Source organism: Chiloscyllium plagiosum, chromosome 33 (assembly GCF_004010195.1).
Source record: "Chiloscyllium plagiosum isolate BGI_BamShark_2017 chromosome 33, ASM401019v2, whole genome shotgun sequence".
In the NCBI taxonomy this organism is placed as follows: domain Eukaryota; kingdom Metazoa; phylum Chordata; class Chondrichthyes; order Orectolobiformes; family Hemiscylliidae; genus Chiloscyllium; species Chiloscyllium plagiosum.
Window position 1 is genome coordinate 1,504,740 of NC_057742.1, and position 18,549 is coordinate 1,523,288.

General features: G+C 43.9%; 1 protein-coding gene across 2 annotated transcripts in view; it reads right to left on the reverse strand.

Annotated features, from left to right (window-relative positions):
- Window positions 1-18,549, reverse strand: part of krt222 (keratin 222) — a 37,624-nt gene that overhangs the window by 6,840 nt on the left and 12,235 nt on the right. For both annotated transcript variants that reach the window (XM_043674721.1, XM_043674720.1), the window contains exons 4-5: window positions 10,688-10,764; window positions 5,734-5,842 (exon numbers count right to left, since the gene is read on the reverse strand). In XM_043674721.1, the coding sequence (XP_043530656.1) occupies window positions 5,734-5,842; window positions 10,688-10,764 (186 nt within the window). The remainder of the gene's footprint in view (window positions 1-5,733; window positions 5,843-10,687; window positions 10,765-18,549) is intronic.

Sequence of the window (18,549 nt, forward strand, 5' to 3'; positions counted from 1 at the left end):
CCACAATGTTGTGCCGAGCATTTACAGTATCTTAATCTAAGATCAACCTAACCTAAACACCCCTCAATTTACTACCGTACATGTGCTTGTCCAGCAGTTACTTAAATGACTGTACTATCAGGGCTGACAGTGCATTCCACGCACCCACCACTCTCTGTGTACTAACCTACCTCTGACATCTCTCCTACACCTTCCTCCAATCACCTTAAAATGATGACCCCTCATGACAGCCATTTCTGCCCTGGAGAAAAAGTCCTTGGCTATCTACTCTCTCTATGCCTCTCATTATCTTGTACACCTTTATCAAGTCACCTCTCTTCTTTCTTCTCTCCAGTGTCAAAATCCCAAGTTCACTCAACCTCTCTTCATAAGACAAGCCCTCCAATTCAGGCAGCATCCTGGTATATTTCCTCTGCACCCTCTCTAAAACATCTACATCCTTCCTATAATGAGGTGACCAGAACTGGACACAATATTCCAAATGTGGTATAACCGGGGTTTTATACAGCTGCAGCAAAACCTTGCGGCTCTTAAACTCAATCCCCCGTTAATGAAAGCCAAAACACCATACGCCTTCTTAAAAACCTTATCAACTTGGGTGGCAACTTTGAGGGATCTATGTACGTGGACCCCAAGATCCCGCTGTTCCTCCACACTGCCAAGAATCCTGTCTTTAACCCTGTATTCAGCATTCAAATTCAACCTTCCAAAATGAATCACATAATATTTAACCAAGTTGAAATCCATCTGCCTCATCTCAGCCCAGCTCTGCATCCTGTCAATGTCTTGTTGTATCCTGCAATAGCCCTTAACACTAGCTACACCACCGACCTTTGTGTCATCGGCACATTTACAACCCACCCTTCCACTTCTTCATCCAAGTCATTTATAAAAACTACAAACAGCAGAGGCCCAACAAGAGATCCCTGCAGGACACCACTGGTCACCGGCCTCCAGGCGGAATACTTCCCATCCACTACCACTCGCTGTCTTCTTTCAGCCAACCGATTCTGTATCTAGACAGCCAAATTTCCCTGTATACCATACCTTCTAACTTATTCCCGACGAAGGTCTTTTTCCCGAAACATCGATTTTCCTGCTCCTCAGATGCTGCCTGCCCTGCTGTGCTTTTCCAGCACCACTCTGATCTAAACTCTGGTTTCCAGCATCTGCAGTCCTCACGTTGCCTATGATGGGGACCCTTATCAAATGCCTTACTGACTCCATATACACCACATCCACTGGTCGACCTTTGTCAACCTGTCTCGTCACATCCTCAAAGAACTCAATAAGGCTTATGAGGCATGACCTGCCCCTCACAAAGCCATGCTATCTTTAATCAAACTATGTTTATCTAAATAGTTATAGATCCTGTCTCTCAGAATCCGTTCCAGTACCATGCTTACCACAGACATAAGACTGACTGGTCTGTAATTCCCAGGGATTTCCCTTTTCCCTTTCTTGAACAAAGGAACAACATTCGCCTCCCTCCAATCATCCGGTACTACTTCCGCGGAGAGTGAGGATGCAAAGATCATTGCCAGAGGCTCAGCAATCTCATTCCTCACTTCCCGTAGTAACCTTGGATATATCTGGTCTGGCCCTGGGGAAGCAAGGATCTGGCACAGCTTTAGAGGATTATATCTATCTTGATGCTTCCCAAAATTTCCAGCACATCTACTTTCTTAATATCAATCTGTTTGAGCCTATTGACCTGGACCACTGTGTTCTCACTATGAACAAGGTCCCTCTCTCTAGTGAATACTGAAGCAAAATATCTTGATGCTTCCCAAAATTTCCAGCACATCTACTTTCTTAATATCAATCTGTTTGAGCCTATTGACCTGGACCACTGTGTTCTCACTATGAACAAGGTCCCTCTCTCTAGTGAATACTGAAGCAAAAAACTCATTTAGGCTCTCCCTTATCTCTTCAGACTCCAGACACAAGTTCCCTCCACCATCTCTGATCGACCTTACCCTCTCTCTGATCATTCTCCTACTCCTCATATAAGTGTGGAACACCTTTGGGCTTTCCCTGATCCTTCCCACCAAGGCTTTTTCGTGCCCCTCCTGACTCTCCTCAGTCCATTTTTGAGTTCTTTTCTACCTACCCTGTAATCCTGTAAAGCTGTGCCAGATCCTTGCTTCCTCAACCTTAAGTCAGCTTCCTTCTTCCTGTTGACGAGAAGCTCCTCTTGTCATCCGAGGTTCCTTCACCTTCCCATTCCTTGCCTGTCTCAGTGGGACAATGTTATCCAACACTTGCAACAAGTGCTCCTTAAATGTGAGCATAAAACTAATTCTAATTTTAATTACTCATCTCGGCTTTGAGAACTACACTCCAATATTTATTCACAGCCTTACTCCAGCTTTTCTCTATCAGCTGGCTTCACTAAGTTAGAATTATCACCAGGATTTTCCTTGAGCTCTAATTTCACTCAGATGCAGCAAGCAACTACTGCTGACAGTCTTTCATCCCAACCATCAGCTGTACTGAACTGAGAGTGGTACTCAGCTTCTTCTGAGCCTTTATAACTTCCAATACTTTTCCTAAGCCCTGACGCCAACACTTAGCTGCTTTCTGTCACTGGAAACTTATGCCTAAACTCTAACACTACAAAGATAGCAAACTGCTCTTGACTGTTGACTGAGTCTCCCACACAGAAGCAATGGACTGTATATAGTTGCTTAGACAAAAGTGAGGACTACAGATGCTGGAGATTGGAGTCAAGATTAGTGTGGAGCTGGAAAAGCACAGCAGATCAGGCAGCATCCGAGGAGCAGGAAAATCAACGTTTCAGGCAAAAGCCCTTCATGAGGAATTCCATCGATTTTCCTGTTCCTTGGATGCTGCCTGACCTGCTGTGCTTTTCCAGCACCACTCTAATCTTGACTCTGTATACAATTGCTTCCCAGGGGTACAGCATAGAAGAAAAAGATCCTAATACATAGTTTATCCTTTTCCTTCTGCAACTGTTTATCATTTGAACACATCTTCAGTGACCCACTAACCGTCTGAGTGATCTATCGAAACCTTTACATTAAACCCCTCCACTATTTCTGGGTAGAATTGAGTGTAGTCACCCTCCAGCTCTTAGAACAGAGTGTAATCTGAACATTACAGTTCACAGATTGCTGGCGTCTGTGCTTACAAAAAGAAGGATTCATCACATTTTAGTTTGCTGTTAATTCAATCAGTCCATATTCAGTTATATAGCAGGATAAGCTTAAATTAGACCAATGACATGCACTCCCAGGCCCTGACATACAAGCATCTTGTCTTTGACCAATGCCCTTCCATATTTCTAGCTGTAGCTCAGTGGGTAGCACTCTCACAGTCTGAACTACAAATATTCACCTCACACTCAGAGGTATGAGCAGATATTCCAGCCTGACACTGCACGTTCTGTGCTGAGTGGGAGATCTTCTGAATAATCATTCAAATCACAATATCACATGCTTTCTGACCTGAACAAGGGTCCTGTGACACAGTTTTGAAAAAAGCAAGGGGAATACACCTGGTGTCCTGATAAATATTTATCCCTTAACCAATATCACAAAAATAGACTATCTGGTTATTATTGATGTTGTGCAGCTGCTGGTGTTGGACTGAGGTGGACAAGGTCAGAAATCACATGAAATCCAGGTGATAGTCTAACAGGTCTATTCGAAATCACAAGTTTTCGGATCGCTGCTCCTTTGTCAGGGGAAGTGAGGGGCAGTGCTCCGAAAGCTTGTGATTTAAAATAAATCTGTTGGACTATAACGTGATGTTGTGTGGCTTCTGATCTGGGTATTATTGCATGATTGTTTGTGGAATGTTGCTGAGCACAAATTAGGTACCAATTTCATATCAGCATTCAAAATATAATTACCAGTCTGTGAAGTGCTTACGGGCATCATTGTGTTGCAAAAAACCTTATTGCAAATATTTCTTTTCATTTTTTTAATTACTCATCTCAAACTCGAAGCTGCCTTACTACTTCCTCCACGCACAGTTACTGTCTGCAGGTTTCTCAGATGGTCAGGTACATTATACCAGTCCAGTGGAGAAACTGCATTGACAATCCTAGGGAGAGGGAGAGGGGTCGGTGGTGGTGGTGTATGGAACCCTTTGAGAAAATAAAACTTTGGAAGAAGGTATTTTGGAGAAGCTTGCATTGTGTTATGAACCGTGATTAACCTTTGGGGAAGTGAAAGCTGAATCTGTGTGAATCAGTGGGATAGCATGTGAACATAATCTGTATAACATCTAAAACTTGGTAATAGTTTGCAACCAAATCATTCCTGGCAAGTCTCAAAGTCTGGTCTATAATCACGGTAACCCAGAGATATGTTAGAACATGATATTTACCCATACAGTTTGTCTACGAAATGAATTAACTGTTGCTGATTACATCGATTCAACAGTCCTCCAACACTGAACCCTCATGGCTAAGTAAAGCACTGGATCCACTTCTGAGTTAAAAAGATTGTGGGCTCAAATCCCACTCCAGACAGGTAAGTACAAAAGCTAGGTTGAAACTCGAGAACGGTACTGAGGGAATGCGACACTGTCAGATGTGTGAATGTTTGAATGAATCTTTAAACTGAGGATCCCCCCCCCCCCACAAATACCACCACCAAAAGAAAGGAGAACTGACGAAATTCTCCCTAATGTCTTGGCCAATGTTTACTCTTCAATCATCATCACTAAAAAATACATGATCTGCTCACATTGCTACTTATGGAAACTCACTGTAGTCAAATTTGCTGACACATTTTCTACCTAACAATATCACCACAGTACACCAGTTTTCAGTGGCTGTAAGGGTCAGAAGTGCAGAAGTGTGCTATACAAATGTGTGTTTTTCTCTCTTTATGCAATGTGTCACTGCGGGCTGTGTTGAATTCAATACAAATAATCAGGTCCCCTCACTGTGTTCTACATTCACAATCCCTTTAACTCATTGATGTTAGTCTGCTACCCAAGAAACCTAACCTCGATATGACCAGACACATTGTTTTGAAATGGAAGCCAGCAGGATCACTCAGGATGCAGTTCTAGGGAGGTCATTTTGCTGAGAATGTGCAGTTCAAATGTCTGAATTTAGTTTAAAAAGATCTGGAACTAAAAATTTGCCACCAGTGAATGTTGTAAAACCCAATCCCGGTTCACTAACATTGTTCAGGGAAGAAGACATCTTACCCAGTCTGGCTGATGTGACAGCAGAACAACAGCAATGCGGCTGTCTGAGGAACTACTCAAGCCTTTGTGAACTTATCCAATTCTACCATCATTTAAAACAGGTGATGGTGGGAAACTTGCCCCCATTCCCAATGCTGGCTATTTCTTCTCAGGGTAGGATAAGGATGTGAGTAGCTAACCCATACTCCTGACCTGGCTGACTCCAAAGTAAGGGTAGGCATCTCCTCACCCTTTGCTTCTGAGGTTAATGAGCTGGACTTGACTCCCCCCACACCGCTGTACCTCCAGGTGAAGACTAGCTAACACATCCCTTTAACCCAACTCGAGGTACAGGCCTTGGTAGTAAATGTTGAGCCCTCAGCGTTTATCCAGTACATGTGGTAACTCAGTAGGAAAGCACCAAGCATCACATACTCACAATTATGAGGAACAGTCAACAAAGTGCTGACCTCATCCTGATAATGAATAAAAACAATTCAGTAGCAATTTTCTTTTGATTACTCAATGCTCTGTAAGGAATGAAACAAATGTTTCTATACTTACTGAATTTTGCCATGAGCCTTTGAACTCCCAGCCACTGCATTTTGACCTCGAATTTCCTGAGTTGTCACCATCTGGATTCTCTGCTCCAGGTGGCTAGTGATGGCTGCAGCTGCAGGAGAAACCATTGGATTAAATGCCAAGGATCAGGTCGATCAAAAGAACTCAGTAGATCCTTCATCCATCACTGTACGGCATTGTGGAGTGGGGGCCTGCTCAGGTCAACAATGGAGGAGCACTCTGAACCCTCTCGCAATGATGAGTTTGGTTGTAAAGAACGACTGCCTTGAGACATGGAAGTGGGTAGGGCTGTAGGTGGGTTGGGATTGGGGCTAGATATTTGGGGATAGATATTGGGGGATATAAATTGGGGGATAGATATTGGGCTGGGATTGGGGGCTAGATATTGGGTCTGAATCAATTTCTTAAGCTTTCACTCTCACTTCCCTCTATAGCAAGATAATGAGACCAAAACTCACACAATATCCCAGGTGTTATCTCACTAAGGCCCTGACTAACTGCAGCAAGACGTCCTTGTTCCTGTAGACAAATCCTGTAATCCTTCAACTGAGGCTATCAAAAGTGCATTGCATGATCAGTTAAACAGAAACAATTTGCAAAAGTACAGGGAAAAGGCAGGAGAGAGCACCAAGTCATGATGCTCATTTTGGAGAACTAGTGGAGATATGGTGGGCCAAATAGGATGGATTGGTGGTCAAGAAGGCATATGGTATGCTTGCCTTCATCGGATGGGGTATTGAGCATAAGGGCTGACAGGTCATGTTAAAATTGTACAAGACATTAGTTCGGCCGCATTTAGAATACTGTGTACAGTTCTGGTCACCACATTACCAAAAGGATGTGGACGCTTTGGAGAGGGTGCAGAGAAGGTTTACGAGGATGTTGCCTGGTATGGAAGGTGCTAGCTATGAAGAGAGGTTGAGTAGATTAGGATTGTTTTCATTAGAAAAAAGGAGATTGAGGGGGGACCTGATTGATGTCTACAAAATCATGAAGGGTATAGACAGGGTCGATAGAGACAAGCTTTTTCCCAGGGTGAGGGATTCAATAACAAGGGGTCATGCTTTCAATGTGAGAGGTGAAAAGTTTAAGGGGGATACACGCGGCAAGTACTTTATACAGTGGGAGGTAGGTGCCTGGAATGCGTTGCCAGCAGAGGTAGTAGAGGCAGGCACGGTAGATTCATTTAAGATGCGTCTGGACAGATGCATGAGTAGGTGGGGAGCAGAGGGAGACAGAGGCTTAGGAATTGGGCGACAGGTTTAGATTTGGATTGGCTCAGGCTTGGAGGGCCGAAGGGCCTGTTCCTGGGCTGTACATTTTCTTTGGTCTTTAAATAGCCTCCTTGTGGGCTGTAAAGGGTAAAGCTGCCATAATTCTACTCTCCCATCAGAGAGAGAGAGAGAGAGAGAGAGGACTGATGGTGGCTTCACCTGAGGGTCACAATGTCTCAGGCATGAGTTTGAGAAGTAGAGTTCTTCATGGTAACAGGCACAGAAATTCAACCCACATTGTTGATATTACGCTACATTGTAAACCAGCTGTCCAGCATCTGAGCTAACTGACCCTATGACTGATATGCAGAGCTGCTACTTTAGAACGTGTGGGCAGATGATATCATGGATACCAAGTTTCTTCATACATCAGTGAATTAGTTTGCTGTGTTTTGTGATAATGACTGTGGCCCTTTTGATTATTTACTGGTATCATCTCAAAAATAGCTAGGTTTATGAATTTATTTTGCAACTTATGAAGGTGGAACTTGAAACAATAGACTATTCCTCAGGGCAACTAGGGATGAGCAATCAATAAGGGCTGGCCGACAACACCCACACATTAGTAGTAAATAAAAGTGATCATTCTGAAGCTAGATGCTGTGAGCTGTTGGAATGTGGTTCTGCAAGACTGTGTTGCTGAAATTCCTCTCCCTCCCAGACAGCAGCTTCGCCAGTGGGAGTAGCCACTGCCCATTGGCATGAGAAATCATCAGGAACCACTTTATACCCATTAGGAAGAAATGTCCTCTGTACTCCCCACTCAAGATCACTGTGAGCACAGGGTGTAAAGCAAAGACAGATCCAGATGAAGAAATTAACACCACAAACGTAGATAGGAAAACAATTTAGATTAGATTAGATTCCCTACAGTGTGGAAACAGGCCCTTCGGCCCAACAAGTCCACACCGACACTCCGAAGAGCAACCCATCCCCCTCTGATTAATGCACCTAACACTATGGCCAATTTAGTATGGCCAATTTACCTGAATTTATGAGGAGGATTCAAAGACTCTGCAAAAGGATTTAGATAGATTCAAAATCTGACAGATGGTCTAGGATACTGGAAAATGTGTGGGTGTCCACTTTGATCGGAAGAACAGAAAACAGAATACTTATTTAAATGGCGAGACAGTGCAGAATGCTGCAGTACAGATGGATGTGTGTGTTATGGTGTATGAATCACAAGAAGTCTGTGCGCACATACAGCAAGTAATTAGGAAAGTAAATGCAGTTTATTGCAAGGAGGCTGGTATATAAGACAGAAAGTCTTGCTCCAACTCTACAGGACATCAATGAAATTGCTGCTGGAGTAATGTGCCCAGGTTTGGTCTACATATTTAAGGTGGGATGGACTTGTATTGTAACCAGCTCAGAGAAAGCCCATGAGGTTTATTCCTGGGAAGAATTTTCTTATCAGGAAATGTTGCGCAGTTAGACCGATAATCATTAGAGTTTTAAACAACGGAGTGGCATGACTCTTATATAAGACTTTGAGAGGTTTGGCAGGATGGATGTTGACAGAAAGCTACTGCTACACACAGACCACAGACCTTAGAGAGAGGGTCTTCTTCTCTCAGTGGGTTATTAATCTGTGGAATTCTTTATCCCAGAGAGTGGTAGCGGCTAGCTTGTTAAATATATGTAAAGTTGAGTCAAAATGTTTTGATTGACAAATAAGTCAAAAGTGAGGCAGGCAGGAAGGGAATTAACAAAGACAAACACAGAACAACATAACACAGGAATAGGCCCTTGGGCCCTCCAAGGCTGCGTCGACACAGTTTGCCCTACCATACTAAAACTGCCTTCCCTTACAGGATCCGTATCCCTCTACTCCCTTCCTATTCATGTATTCATCCAGGTGCTTCTTGAATGCTGCTATTGTGTCTGTTTCCAGCACCTTGTCTCACAGCACGTTCCAGGCACTCACCAGCCTTTGTGTGAAAAATCTGCCTCGCACGTCTCTTTTAAACTTGCCCCCTCCCCCTACACTTTGAACCTGTGTCCCCGAGTAATTGACCCTTCCCCGCCAGCTAGGAAAATGCCTCATACTTCCCACTCTATCCTCTCTATTCACAACCTTATAAACTTCAATCAGGCCACCCCTCAATCTCCTGCATTCCAGTGAGAACAAACCCAGTCTATCCAACCTTTTCTCATTGCTAAAATCCCCCAGACCAGGCAACATCCTGGTAAACCTTTTCTGTACCCTCTCCAAAGCATCCACAGCCTTCTAGTATGTGGTGACCAGAACTGTATGTAATATTCTAAGTGTGGCCTAACTGAAGTTCTATAAAGCTGCAGCATAACGTGTCTATCCTTATACTCAATGCCCCTTCCAATGAAGGCAAGCTTGCCATAGGCCTTTGTTACTCCCTTATCTACCTGCACTGCCACCTTCAGTGATCTGTGGACCTGCACACCCAGATCCCTCTGCATGTCAATACTCCTAAGGGTTCTGCCATTCACTGTATAATTTCCACCTGTATTTGACCTTCCAAAATGTATCACCTCACATTTGTCCGGTTTAAACTCCATCTGGCATTTTTCTGCCCAAGCCTCCCACTGATCTATATTCTGCTGTATCCCTGTATCCTCTGACAATCTCCTCATTATCTGCACCTCCATCAATCTTTGTATTGTCTGCAAACTTACTAATTAGACTAACTATGTTTTCCTTCAAATCATTTATGTAGGCGACAAACAGTCGAGGTCCCAGCACTGATCCCTGTGGAACACCACTGGTCTCAAACCTCCGTTCCGAAAAGCATCCTTCCACCACTACCCTCTGTATCCTATGACTAAGCCATGTAAACAACGTCAACTACTTTTCCCTCATCAATCATCTTCGTCAGCTCTTCAAAAAACTCAATCAAGCCAGTGAGGCCTGACACCCCCCCTCCCACCAACACCACCCCGGATGTCTATCACTAATAGGTCCATTTGCTTGTAAATGCGTATGGAACTTGCCCTGAAAATCTTTTCCAATAATTTCCCTACCACCAATGTGAGGCTCATAGGCCTATCATTTCCTGGATTATCCCTGCTACCCTTCTTAAACAATGGGACAACGTTGACTATTCTCCAGTTCTCAGGGACCTCACCTGTGGCCAAAGAGGATACAAAGATTTCTGTTAATGCTCCAGCAATTTGTTTTCTTGCCTCCTTCAATATTCTGGGATAGATCCCATCAGGACCCGAGGATGTATCTATCTTAATACTTTTTGAGACGCACAACACCTGTTCCGTTTCAATAGCAACTTGGCTAATAAATTTGACAGTCCTTTTCCTGAGATCATCAATTCAATACTCCTTTTCCTGGATTAATACTATAATCAGGTCAGCTAAATGGTGCAACAAGCTCAAGGAGCCAATTGGCCTATTCCTGCTCCTCGTTCCTGTGATCTTACATTGACGTGAACTCTGGAAGGTGTAAGAATCACCCTCTGTGTCTGAAGGCATTTTTCACCCTGATGTCTCACAAACATAAATGATCACATGGATTAAATACAAAGTCAAGATCCCTCTACGCTGTCCCTGAGATAAGAAGGTCTTGCTGTACGATAATTTCTGGAGCTCAGAATCAAGGAAGCTTAACGTAGATGTTGGATTGTGTTTAGACAAGACTCAATATACAAGAAGGTGATTTGGGTCACACTTACCCGAAGGGAGGGCCATGTCTTTTTGACTTAAACTGCTGAGGGATGACTGACAGCCACTAGAGGTAGCCCCAGAGAGTCTAAAATGTAGAAAACATATAAGAATTGTAAAATTATCTGTTTGGCATCAAAAATTTGCTCCTGACCATTGCTTGGTTCGCACAGCAGTCTTGGTTGTGGAAAGTTTCTTATCCCAGGTATGACTTCATGCTTAGTTCAGGAACATTACTGATGCTGACATAAGTCCAGAGTTTTAACTAAATAACTGCTGTATATCAGCCATTCTGAATGACTGTTGTTCAAGTCACTGGATCCTGTTGTGTAATGGTGGAGGTCTTGGTATGATGATTATGTCACTGGACTAGAAACCCAGAGCCCTGGGCTAATGTGTTGGAGACATGGGGTTAAGCCCCATATGACAGGTGATGAAATTTGAGTTCTATACAAGTCTGCAATTTTTAAAAACTGGTCTAAATGGTGACCACGAAACTACTGCTCAATTGTCGGAAGAACTCATCTGGTTCATGAACATTCTTACGGAAGGAAACTGTCATCCTCACCCAGTCTGACTTACATGTGACTCCAGATCCACAGCAATGTGGTTAACTCTTAAATTGCCCTCCGGCCAACTGGGGATGGGCAATAAATGTTGGCCTGTCCAACGATGCCTACATCCTATGAACGAATAAACAAGGATGTCTATAAGTCAGTGTGGCAGTATACTGCAGTAGGTGTAACCTGAGTGTATACAAGGTCTCAGACTCCATCTTGTGCTGAGTCACATGATGCAATGAAGCATGACACCCTACAGAAATGTGCAGCTTTGTTGTAAGCTATGAGCTTAATGTTAGCCCAAACATCTATGCATCTCTAAGTATAATGTTCATACATAAGTACTAGTTGTAATAAATGTCTGTTGAATTCTTCAATATCACAATATCCACATCCAGTTTCTTATGTTACAGAAGTTAAGTTAAACATTGTCACATCAGGGAAAAGTACTCTGTTGAAAGCAAGCTCACACCAGTGAGTTTGCTTCCAACAACAACTTATATTTATATAGCACCCTTCAGGAAATGAATTGTTCCAAGGCACTTCACAGGGCCTTTTAAAAATATCGTTTGACCCTGAAACAGGTCAGAAGATATTAGGGCTAAAGGGCAAAGGTTTAGTCAAAGATGCTGGTTTTAAGGAGTGTTTTGAAGAAGGACTGAGTGGCCAAGAGGTTTAGGGAGGGAAGCCCAGACCTGAAGGCACTGGGGAGAAATTAAAATTGTGGTTGTTCAAGTGATCAGAATTTGACGAATGGACAGATCATAGAGGGATGTTGGGGTCTGAGAAAAACATTGCTGTTAAAAGACCTTTATCAGGCCAGCCCACAGAGGAAAGAAAGTAAAAAAAAAGTAGTTTCTTAATTGCTTGATCCTCCCAAATCGGGACATTGTTGACTCACTGAAAATTCAGTGCAGAATGCATAGTCTGCTTTGCAACTGAGAGGCACAAAGAGCATTTCTTGTCCTCTACTTTGTTTAAACACATCTAAGCGACAGTATCTTGACCCTCAATTGGTCAGTTCCTTATTTTAAAACATTTTTTCCTGAGTCCCAATCCCTCCCATGACCTAATCTTAACCTCTATCTGTAACCTCATCCCCACCCCACAACCCTCTGAGTTGTCTGTGTCCTTTTAATTCCTGCCTCAAACTCCTCCTGTTGTTAATCACTCCGGGCTGCCTGTGAGCTCAGCTGCTGGAGTCTGGAATATCCTGCTGAAAGGTCTCAGTCTCTACCTCACTTCCTTCCTTACTTTTGATGCTCCTTGAAACCTCAATTTCTGACCAAGCCTTTTGTCACCACCTCTAGCATGTCTTAATGTTGAATTTTATTTGATGATTGCTCCTGTGAAGTTTATTTTGATGTTTTACTGCAGTAAAGATGCTATATAAATGCAAGCTGTTGCTTTTATATGGTCAACCGTACCCCCAGGACTGGAGGTAAGATAAGCCAGACATGGTCCATCTCCAGTTACTATCCTGTGGCCAGGATATTGCAGTGAACCTTGTGAGAATTGCTACATTGAAATCTGAGTGTAGACCTGAGATGCAGTGAAAGGGAATGAACTGCTGGGTTCAAATCTTTGTGTAATGCAAATGTTTTAGCTGCCACCTCCCTTGTTTATGAATGATGTGCTTTGTGTGTATTAGTGCAAGTCAGTTATTTCAGGAAAAAACTTTTGTTGCCAAATTATATCTGGTGCCTTGTGCCAGTTTAAAGTCAACGTCATTCACCAAGGCTCCGAAAGCAAGTTCCCCTCTCAGCCACTCAGCTACTCACCATCCTGTATTACTGTTCATTCACTGTCACTGGGTCAAAATCCTAGAATTCCCTCCCTAAGGGCTTTGTGGGTCAACCCACAGCACATGGACTGCAGCGGTTCAAGAAGGCAGCTCACTCCTACCTTCTCAAGGGGCAACTAGGGTCAGGCAATAAATGCTGGTCTCGCCAGCAACCTCCACATCCCATGAACAAATAAATTAAGAAAGAGCATTACTTTTATTGTGTTTTATGACTATTGGTTTGATGAAGAGGCCCATCAAGTCTGCAACGACATGACTCCCACTAAAGGCGCACGAATCCCAATTTCCAGCACTTGTCCCATACCCTTGATATTTGAAGTGCTCATTCAAATATTCTTTTAAAGGTTGTAAGGTTTCCAGCCTCCAGTACCTTCCCAGGGGACGGTTTTTAAAGTCAATATCATTCACCAAGGCTCCTAAGGCAAGTTCCAATCCCATTTCCGATTCCCACCAACCACTCAGTGAAAACATCTTTTCCCAAATCCCCTCTGAATCTCCTGCTCCTTACCCTAAAACCAAGCCCCCACGTGACTGACTTCTCAAAAAAGGGAATAGCTGCTTTTTATCCACCCTGTCCATGGCCCTCATAATCTTATACACCTTAATGGTGTCACCACTCAGTCTCTCTTTATAGCTCAATTTCTCCATCTCAGGCAACATCCTGGTGAACCTCCTCTGTACCCCCTCTAATGCTATCACATCCTTCCTGTAGTCAGGTGACCAGAACTGCACTCAATACTCCAGCTGTGACCTGACCAACACTCTGTACAAACTCCAACACTACCTCCTTGCTCTTACACTCTATGGCATGGCTGATGAAAGCAAGTGTCCTATGTGCCTTAACTACACTATTCATGTGCTCAGCCAACTTCAGGGATCTGTGAATAATTACCCCAAGATCCTGCTGTTCCTCTGAGCTACCCAGTGTCCTGCCATTCATTAAACACTCCCTCATCTTGCTTCTTCTTCTAAAGTGCATCACCTCACACTTATCAGTGCTAAATCCCATCTACCACTGGTTTGTCCATCTGACCAACCCACCTATATCTTCCTGTAACCTACAACCATCTTCTTCGCTATTAACCACTCTACCAATCTTGGTCTTGTCTGCAAATTTGCTTCACCTTCCCCCAGATTTTCATCTCCATCATTTATGCATATAGCAAAGAATAGGTGTCGCAGTACTAATCCTTGTGGTACACCACTGGACACCGGCCTCCGGTCACTCACATAGCCTTCTACCACTACCTTTTGTGTCCTATTACTAAGCCAGTTTCAGATCCATCTCATCAAGTTTTCCTCAATTCCATGTACTTTAACCTTCTCAATCAGTCTCCCATGTGGGACCTTGTCAAAAACTGTGCTAAAATCCATATCAACTGCATCAACTGAACTTCCCTCATCCACACACTTGCTTACACTTTCAAAACATTTGAACAAATTTGTTAAGCATGACCTCCTTCTGACAAAGACATTGCTGACTATCCCTAATTATCCCATGCCTTTCCAAGTGGATATTAATTGGCTCCTTCAGAATTGTCTCCAGCACTGACATTAGACTCAGCAGTCCGTAATTTCCTGGTTCATCTCTACCACCCTTCATGAAAAGTGGAACCACATTAGCCGTCCTCCAGTCCTCTGGTACTCTCCCCATGGCCAGAGGGGAACTGCCCCTGCAGCTGCCTCCCACAGCAGCCTGGGATGCAATTTGTCCAGGCCAGGGGATTTGCCTGTTTTAAGCCCAACAGAACCTCCAAAACATCCCAATTTCCTATGTCAAACTGTGCAAGTTCCTCAGAGTCCCTTTTCCTGAATACTGTACCTACATTCTCATTTTCCAGAGTGGAGACTGAAGAGAAGCATTCATTCCTCCTTCCAATATCCCGCAGCTTCACACGCAGGTCGTCCCCTTGGTCCCTAATGGGTTAGTCGTTCCCTAGTTAACCTCTTCTCTTTAAAGTATTTATAAGATATCTTAGAAATGTTCCTAATCCTGTTCGCAAGTCCCTTTTCATGCTACCTTGTTCTTCTTCTAATTGCTTTCTTCAGTTCTGTCCTGCACTTCCTTTATATCTCTCGGGTCAGAGCTGAAATGCTCCCTTTGGACTTGTTAAAAGCCTTACACTTCTTCTTTATCCAGCCCTGTACTGCCATCAACATCCAGGGTTCTCTGAACTTATTGCTCCTACATTTCCATCTAAGGAGTACATGTTGGACCCATACTCTTCCCAGCTCCTTTTTGAATGCCCCCATTGTTCCACTGTAGACTTACCGGAAGGAGCTGTTCTCAGTCAATTGTGGCCAGATCCTGCTTTATTTTAATAAAATCTGCCTTATAGAATATAGAAGAATACAGCGCAGTACAGGCCCTTTGGCCCTCGATGTTGCGCCGATCCAAGCCCACCTAACCTATACTAACCCACTATCCTCCATATACCGATCCAATGCCCGCTTAAATGCCCACAAAGAGGGAGAGTCCACCACTGCTAACCTTACAGCCTGTTTTATACTGTATTTCAATGTCCTTCCTACCGAAGTGCATCACCTCACACTGCTCTGCATTAATCCTCATCTGCCATAAACCTGAAAACTACACCAATGTGTCACTGTCCTGTTGGAGTTCCACACTGTCCATCACAAACATTATAATTCTTCCAGGTTTAGTATCTGCATATTTTGAAATTGTCCTACAGTCACACACCACACAGAAATACGAATACTGTACTACATTCTCATTTTCCAGAGTGGAGACTGAAGAGAAGCATTCATTCCTCCTTCCAATATCCCGCAGCTTCACACACAGGTCGTCCCCTTGGTCCCTAATGGGTTAGTCGTTCCCTAGTTAACCTCTTCCCTTTAAAGTATTTATAAGATATCTTAGAAATGTTCCTAATCCTGTTCGCAAGTCCCTTTTCATGCTACCTTTTTCTTCTTCTAATTGCTTTCTTCAGTTCTGTCCTGCACTTCCTTAATATCTCTCGGGTCAGAGCTGAAATGCTCCCTTTGGACTTGTTAAAAGCCTTACTCTTCTACTTTATCCAGCCCTGTACTGCCATCAGCATCCAGGGTTCTCTGAACTTATTGCTCCTACATTTCCATCTAAGGAGTACATGTTGGACCCATACTCTTCCCAGCTCCTTTTTGAATGCCCCCATTGTTCCACTGTAGACTTACCGGAAGGAGCTGTTCTCAGTCAATAGTGGCCAGATCCTGCTTTATTTTAATAAAATCTGCCTTCCCCCAACCTAAAGCTGTCTTTTGCAGGCCATCGTTTTCCTTGTCCAGAACAAATTTGAACCGTATCATGATGCAGTGGCTATCGCTAAAATGTTCCCCCAAAGCCAAATCGAACACTTATCCTGCTTCTTTCCCTAGAATCAGATCTAGCTCTGCATTGTCCCTTGTTGGGTTCTTCTTCTTACTGATACAAAGGATTCCCCTGGATACTGAAACAACTCCACAGAAGCCAATATCCCGTCATCCAGTCACTCTTTATTTATACAGTAGGAACCCTGTATCCACGGGTTCGGTTTCCGCGGTTGCAGTTATCTGTGGTTTACTGCCGCCCGAAAATATTACATGGAGCATTCCAGAAATAATTCCAGGTGCTTCCAGGGAGGTAAATTTCCCTTATAAATGATGGGGTTTGCTACTATTCGCAATTTCGGGCTTTGCGGTCGGCCTGGGAACGTATCACCCGCAGATACGGGGGTGGGGGGTGGTACCTGTACGTGTATAATACATGACACTATTCTGGCTCCCTCAGAGCCAGCTCTCAGAGTGAACAGATCCCCTGACACTCCTGATTTTATCTGTTAGCCAGGGATCCCTGATTGGACCAGGTTAACAGCCCCAATCAGGGAACTCATATTCTATGAGGTCCACCTATCTGACTTCATGACGGTCACTAAGTCTGGGGATATAGGCCTTTTCTTTTTCTTGTACCTCTCCTTCAGCATTTCCACATCGTGTTCAGTTCATCTGACTCAGCCTTGGATAAGGGTGATGTTACTGGACCATAGCCCACCTCTTGATCCCGAGTGTCTCAGAAGAAATTCATCTTCTTCAGGCTGTAAAGGCATTGAGGCTGCAACAGCCACTGTGTCCATCTCAGACTCTGAGGTTTCTTTGACGCTAGGTGGAGGGGGAGAACCCCTGTGTTCCAACCCACCTTGCATCAACCCCATGCTTCTTTTACCCATGGAGGGCCATTCCTTTGGTTTCAACACTGAACTTCATCCTCTGAACTAAAGTCGCTTAGAGGAGTCTTGTATCCAGCATTGACATTCCTGGTGCCCTTTCACTCTCCCACCCAAGTCAGGGACGATCAGATTTAACATGGATGGAGTCATCTCCCCGTTAGCATCTCTGCTGGAGCTGTCCCTGTAGTTACATGAGGGGTGGTCTGATAAACAAATAGGAACTGGGAGAGATTGGTATCGAGTGAAGCTGTACACTGTTTCTTTAAGCCTGCCTTCAAAGTTTGGACTGCTCTTTCCACCAGATGGTTGCATGATGTCCTTGTATGCAGAATACCTGAAATCCCTGCTGGTAAATAATGGCCCGTTTTCTGTGACCAACACTCCCAGGAGCCCGTGTATTGCAAAAAATACATGCAGTTTTTCTATTGTCTTCCCCATTTGACAAATGAACTCTATGCATGTTTATCCACTTTGAGTGGGCGTCCATAATGACTAAGAACATTGAGCCCATGAAAGCACTGGCAGAGTCAATGTGTAATGGAGTCCTGGGTTTAGCCAGCCATTTCCACAAATGTGGAGGAGCTGCTGGTGGTAATTATTGTACTTGTTGACCCTCTGGGTACTGCCCCACCAACATGGCTATGTCTACATCCAATCCTGGCCAACAGACAAAACTTCTTGCCAGCATCTTAATTTTGGAAACCCCTGATTAGGAGAGCTAAGAGAGGACATGAAAAATCTTGGGCGGATAGAATCAAGGATAACCCAAAGGCATTTTATGCGTATGTGAGAAACATGAGAATGACGAGAACGAGGGTAGGTCCGATCAAGGACAGTAGTGGGAGATTGTGTATTGAGTCGGAAGAGATAGGAGAGGTCTTGAATGAACCTTCCATGGGGTGATCTGTGAGCCAACACTACCCCATACAGGAGGCCTGGCATGCTAGCACCAGATCTCACTCAGGATTATAGTGTGCCAATAGCTTAGATGATGATACGTCTTCACTTTCCTAAAGGCTACATCTTGCCTATGAGACCATTTGCAAGACTGACCATTTTTCAATAGCAAATGTAAGGCTGAAGTGATGGAAGTCAGGTTATGTAGGAACTTTCCATAATAATTCATCAACGAGGTACTTAGGCTATGATACAGACACAGAATCGGTCACCTGGGCTGCCTGGAACACACCTGCCCTGGAGGAACTTTGTCCAGATTCTCAAAGTGCTCCTTATTGGTCATTAAGGAGAAAGTGAGGTCTGCAGATGCTGGAGATCAGAGCTGGAAATGTGTTGCTGGAAAAGCACAG